General features: G+C 47.7%; 1 protein-coding gene across 1 annotated transcript in view; it reads right to left on the bottom strand.

Moving 5' to 3' along the window:
* The window catches only part of Tdrd9 (tudor domain containing 9), a 92,878-nt gene that overhangs the window by 26,793 nt on the left and 59,551 nt on the right, over positions 1 to 6,534 (bottom strand). The window contains exons 24-27 of the mRNA XM_021179500.1: positions 5,680 to 5,853; positions 2,760 to 2,871; positions 1,747 to 1,959; positions 630 to 719 (exon numbers count right to left, since the gene is read on the bottom strand). Of these exons, the coding sequence (XP_021035159.1) occupies positions 630 to 719; positions 1,747 to 1,959; positions 2,760 to 2,871; positions 5,680 to 5,853 (589 nt within the window). The remainder of the gene's footprint in view (positions 1 to 629; positions 720 to 1,746; positions 1,960 to 2,759; positions 2,872 to 5,679; positions 5,854 to 6,534) is intronic.

Genomic DNA, 6,534 nt, shown 5'->3' with positions numbered 1-6,534 from the left:
TGAGAACGGAACCCCAGGCTGCAGTGGTCTGAGTGAGAACGGAACCCCAGGCTGCAGTGGTCCGAGTGAGAACGGAACCCCAGGCTGCAGTGGTCCGAGTGAGAATGGAACCCCAGGCTGCAGTGGTCGGAGTATTTCCATGCTTGATCGTCATGGAGTGCAACTTTTTTTGAAAGGTTTGGGGAAATTTCTAATCTTGTGTGGTCTTGTTAGAGGAAGTGGGGTTTCAAAAGCTCACACCAGACTCCCTCTGCCTACAGATCAGGATGCAGTGCTCAGCTCCTTCTCCAGCACCGCACCTGCCTGCCACCATACTCTCTGCCATGATGATGCACTAAGCCTCTGATGCTGTAAGCCAGACCCAATTCAATGTTTTCCTTTGTAAGTGGCCTTGGTCTCTTCTCAGCAACACAACAGTGGCTAAGACAGCATCATTGCATTAAAACGATTTTCTCTTGCTCAAAGTCAGGTCCTCCATTCATTCTGATTTTCTCCAGGACTAATGTGATATAAATTTTAAGAGTAGATACCACATGTGGCTAGCATGAGCCGTCCTGTCTGTTAGGGACTTCAGCTGCCATGTTTCCTTTTGTATCCAACACTCGTCCCCAGCCTCTTCTCAGTCTTACCTGAAATGGAAGCTCCAAAAACTGACAGGGGATCTCCCTCAAGAGATCTAGGTCTACATGAGACCTATTCCCATAGTCTACAAAGAAGACCTACAAGACAAAGGAGACAAGTGCTCTGACAGAGTCTCTACAAGGTTCTCTCTGCAGCACAGCCGGAATGCAGTGGCCTTCTCTACTTCGGCTACGTACATGAGACTCAGTCCACATGCAGAAAGAAAATTCCTTATATTCTCATTCTTTTGAGGGGGGAAGGAAGTGCTAATTCAAACCCACAGTTAGAATCCTTTTGTTCATTATTTGGAAATTTCACATACTGCACCCGATCACATTCACTTCCTAGTCATCCCAGGTTTACCCCCGACCCCGACACACACCATTATGATCTCCCTCAAAACAAGAAGAAGAAAAACATACCACACCCAATTTGTGTTGGCCAGATACTCACTGGAGCACATTTACACTCGCAGTAGCCAGCCCTTAAACGACACGGAGTCCTCCCCACCCCTGCCAGAAGCCATCAACCGTGAAGAGCTACACTGCAATGTTCAAGAGTTCTCCTCAGTGGCTTTCTGTCTAGGCTGCTTCTTTCCTTTGGGGTAGAGGTTATTACAGATGCCACCTTTGTCTCTTCCACTCCAATTCTTATAATAAGCACTCTCTACGTCTTTGCTTCATTTATTTGTTTATTTATTTGTTTATGTTTTTTTGAGACAGAGTATATCTATGTATGTAGCCTTGGCTGCTCTGGAACACACCATATAGATTAGGTTGGTCTTGAATTCAGAGGCCTGTCACTGCCCCCATGCCCCAAGTGCTGGGATTAAAGGTGTGCGCCACTGCTAATAACTTTGTATTTCATGCCTTGTTAAAGGCAGATTCTCTACTTTTTATGTAAGTGCACCACGTGTATACACTGCCCACGGAGGCAGGAAGAGGGCGTCAGATCCCCAGGTCTGCAGTTACAAATGGTTATGAGTCTCCATGTGGGTGCTGGGAATTGAACCTGGGTCCTCTGGGAAAGCAGTCAGTGCTCTTAACCACCGAGCCACCGCTCCAGCCCTAAAATTTTCTGTAAAATTCTAGGCTTATTTCCTTTCCTATTAACAGAAAAACATACCTCAGCAGAATTTCCAGAAACATAAAGAATTTGAGCTCTAAAGTAGCTTTCCTTGTTGTAATCAGTAAAAGGTGCCAGACAGACCAAGTCTGGATGTGGGTGGATAGGCAGAGGGACCAGCTCTAGGCGGTTTATCTCAGCAGTCAGTTGTTTCAGCAGCTCTGCATTCCTTTCGTCGATCCTGTACCCCCAGAAGTGTCCCACTTCTACCACCTGTCAGGAAAGAGTGTGGGCACACATAAAGATGACCAATGGGCCACATGACCCATCAACAGGCTTATTTCTGTCAGTGTCCTTCCATGGGTCCCTAGCAGCCTCTGAAGCACATGAGGAGCTTCTTGTCAGAACAGTGCATGACCACAAGCTGCCCTGAGGGGACTCCGTGGCCCAGGTCCTGAAGGCTTTGAGGGGTCCTGGTCTGCAGACGTCTGCATGACGCCCCAGTGCAGCGCAACTGTACATTTACTAGGAAATACTTGCTTATATATTTTTCTGTGCTGGGTTTCGAACCCAGGGCCTCATACACGTGAGACAGGAGCTCCACTATGGATTTTCATCCCTGAGTCTATACAAGGTATTTTAAAGAAATTAAAAAAAAAAACAAATAATATTTCAACACTACTTTTGTTGATGTAAACAATTCTATAGCATATGTCATGCTAACTAACTTTTTAAGTTTTATCTTGTCTGTTTAGGTTTTGTTTCTTTTGAGATAATGTCTCAGGATGTAGTCCTGGCTTGTCTAGAACTCTCTAGAAAGACAAGGCTAGCCTCAAATGCACAGTGGTATGCCTCTGCCCCCACAGCATGTTAAACACTTTAATTTTGATTCAAGAATGAAGTCTTGCTTTTCTGTCATCTACACGCTACCTTGGCGAGCACAGCCATTCCTGCCCAGCCACATTCACCACACGAGGAGCTGGCTCACAGGGCACATGATGAGCCTGTCGCACAACCAGAATCTTCAGACATGAGAGTGGGAAAGGCTCTAGGATGGAGTGGGCCACTCTCACCTCAGTGACATCAATTGTCAGGAGGAGGTCTGCAACCGTGCGGGGTCTGTCCAAGGTGTTGAACGACACCTGCATGGGATCCACCGTCTGCTTCTGGAAGTCCACGTTCACCCTGAGTAACATGAGTTTGAAGTTTGAAAGTAAGAGCTAAGTGGTTTTATTTCCGCAGTGAGTCACCACCTGATCTATTCCAACATTTCTAGCACTAGAGTTTGGCTCTTAATCATTCCCCAAAGGTCTACGGGGTCACTGTCGGGTGGCAGTGGGTCTTTAGCAGGTAGAGCCCAGGCCCCAATTAATAGAACCAGCCAACCACGAACTAAAACTTCTGAGGCCATGAGTCAAATTAGCTTTTCCTCTTGCAAGCTGGCCATCTCTCGCACTTGGTACAGAAGCAGAAGCAGCAGTGACCTGACTGAGGCTAAGCTTGATCTCACTGCAGAGAAGAAGAACATCTGATGACTTCCTTGCCTGTCCTGGAAGTCGTGAACACCCTAATAGTTATCCACTCCCCTCCAGGAGTGCACCCTAAAAGACAGAGCATCTGCTTTCAGGAGCATACATTCTAAATCTAGAGCCTGCAATCCTTTCTACTTTTTTCATTTTAGAAAACTAACTAGAAAACAAAGCATTCCACTGCTAGAGTGCTTGCCCGGTCTGTACAAAGCCTGGGATGTGATCCCCAGCACAGCATAAACCTGGTGGTGCATACTGTAATCCCAGAACTTAGAAGAAGGAAGAAGGGGCTGGAGGGACGGCTCAGTGGTTAGCACCAATTCTGACTGCTTATCTAACAGATTGTAGTTCACCTCCCCGCACACACATCACACAGCCTACCACTTGCCCGGAACTCCAGCTCCAGGAGGAACCAAGGCCTCTGGTCTCCACAGCCCCCCGCCCCCCACATGTCCACATACACCCACACAGACACATAAATATGCATAATTGAAATAACAGGTGGCTGGGCAGTGGTGGCACACATCTTTATTCCCAGCACTCGGGGGCAGAGGCAGGTGGATCTCTGGGTTCCAGGTCAGGGCAGCCTGGTCTGCAGGTGCAGCGCTAGGAGATCCAGGGCTACAGAGAAACACACACAGTTTTAAGGTGAAAGCAAGAAGCAGAGGCTGTTCAAGATCATCCTCAGCTACGGAAGTGTGAGGCCAGCCCAGGCTCCAGAAGGCCTTGACCTCAGAGACGGCTCCGCAGTTAAGAGTGGTGGCTGCTCTTCTAGAGGTCCCGAGTTTAATCTCCAGCAACCACAGGGTGGCTCACAACCATCTGTAATGGAATCTGATGCCCTCTTTTGACATGCAGATAGAGCACTCATATACAAAAATCTTTTTTAAAAACCTATTTTTGTAAAAAAAAAAAAAAAAAAAAAAAAAAAAGAGTCCACACTCAGCTCAATATAATGCTAACACAAAATACATGCTTATCAAACAGGCACTAGAAATATTAGTCACCTCTTAGAGCAGAAAGACAGTAAATGATACAGGATGTAAAGGAAAACGAATGAACATAAAACTTCCTCTTGACACTTTTATCCTAAAATAAGGGAAAGAGTTCCAGGAGAGACCCGGCTCCTCCTTGCTTTGATCTGTAGGCTCCAAGTCACAGACAGCATCAGGCACAAATGTCAACAGTCAGACTTGAACAAAGACAGACAGGATCTTTGAAGGCTAAGCCCACTCTTTTCCAAGAGGTCAGAGGTCAGAACAAAGCTTAGGCTGCGGAAATGGCTTTTCGGGTAAAGTGCCTGGCACAGGCACGAGGACCTGTGTCCTCGTGGGTCCCCAAAACCCATGGGACAAGCCAGAGGTAACATCTACCGCCTCGGTAGATGCAGGCCACTTCCTGGAGCACAGTGGCCAGCCAGCTCGACCAAGGGGATGAGCTCCAGGTTCACGGAGTTACAAAGTTACAAAGACAGCTTATCAGCTGCTGGCCTCCACACACAGCCACACCTCTAACTAACAAGCACATGGGCCACAGACAGCAAACAACCCAGGAAAAGAACGCACACCACCACACACTGGATGGATTTGGAGTGCCTGTGTCTTTCCCTCACCTCACCTGTTCATAGTCACAAGACCCTTTCTGGAATCACAAAGATTACACAGAACAAGAGATAAAGTAGACGTTGAAGAAAAAAACAATAAATACAGCCAGGCATGGATCTCCGTGAGTTCTAGGCCAGCCATGGCTATGTAGGGAAAGCCTGGCTCAGACCAACATTTAAGAAGCAGACTCCTGCCGGGCGTGGGGCACACACCTTTAATCTCAGCACTCGGGAGGCAGAGGCAGGCGGATTTCTGAGTTCGAGGCCAGCCTGGTCTACAAAGTGAGTTCCAGGACAGCCAGGGCTATACAGAGAAACCCTGTCTCGAAGAAACAAACAAACAAAAGAAGGAGACTCCTGTCTGTGCAGCCCTGAAAGAGAGGAATGTGTTACAGGCACTAGCCAGGGTTTTACTCCTGTCCAAGAAAAGATCTGCATCCCAGTGACCACCCTGGCTGTGCGGGTGGAAAGGATGTCTGCTCTGCAGCTGGCACTGCTACGGACCAGGGCCCCAAATGCACCTCTGCTAAAGTCTACCTTTTGCTCTGCCAAAAAAAAAAAAAAATTCTCAAAACAAAATTCATAAACCTCAGAAAAAAAGGAAGGAAAGAAGCACAGGGCCAATTTCTACATCTAAACTGAATATCTAAATTATTTCACCCAGTACTTTGACAGCTTCACAGCAGGAGCCCACTGAGGATGAGTGGGGGACAGCCCCAGGACACCCATGGAGAGGGATACCAAGACTCTAGGACAGCACCACCTGCTGACAAAGCCAGGCCAACCCCAGCTCTGGCTTCTCCAGCAGTCTTGGGGAGCATATCTGTGAACAGGGACGCATGTGGGATCGTCAGGAAGTACCTTGTGTTCCTGAGCTTTGACACTGAGCCGCCTTGCACCTTCCCCTCGATCTCCTCTGCAGCATGGACACTGAGCTCTAGGGACACTTTCAACTGGGACATCTTGACTGCCAAGTTCACAGCAGGGAGGGTCTTAAATCTTTCTGTTGGATTCCGTGAAAACTCCACAAATGCTCTGTTCCATAAAATATGAATTAAAGCATGAAATAATAATAATAATATATGACAAGTGATAAGATATTAGTTTCTCTGAAGGTTAGGAAAAAATTCTCACTGCGCACTTCTTAAAATGCTAGTAACTCCCCCTTCTAATCAATCAATAGAAATATTGATTGGCTTAAGACCAACGATCTGCTGAGGCACCTAAGGTACAATTACAAGTCAGGGAAGCCAGGCCTCACCATTGCACAGCACAGTGCACAAGTGACACACTTCACAGGCTAGTGTCAGCCAAGGAATCCTACTTTGCACAACTCCAGCGCAGAGCAGATTTCCTGTTTCTAAACTGTTAGAGGCTGAAACTGTGACACAGAATCCATCAAACACACAGCAGAGTAGCTTTGTCAAAACCCTTGAAGACAACTCCTAAGTTAGTAAGTAACAATGACAGTGTCTCGCCCCTGCACACTGCCCAGGCACCCCTGTGTCTGCATGCCTCCGTCTCACACAGCAGGTGCTACCTGTGCCCTCATGCTTCTACCTCACACAGCAGGTGCCACCTGTGCCGTCATGCCTCCGCCTCACACAGCAGGTGCCACCTGTGCCCTCATGCCTCTACTTCACACAGCAGGTGCCACCTGTGCCCTCATGCATGCTCACACAGCAGGTGCCACCTGTGCCCTCATGCATGCTCACA

The sequence above is a fragment of the Mus caroli genome, chromosome 12 (genome assembly GCF_900094665.2).
Source record: "Mus caroli chromosome 12, CAROLI_EIJ_v1.1, whole genome shotgun sequence".
NCBI lineage: Eukaryota > Metazoa > Chordata > Mammalia > Rodentia > Muridae > Mus > Mus caroli.
The sequence above is the reverse complement of the archived record's forward strand: the minus strand, read 5'-3'. Positions and strand labels throughout refer to the sequence as shown.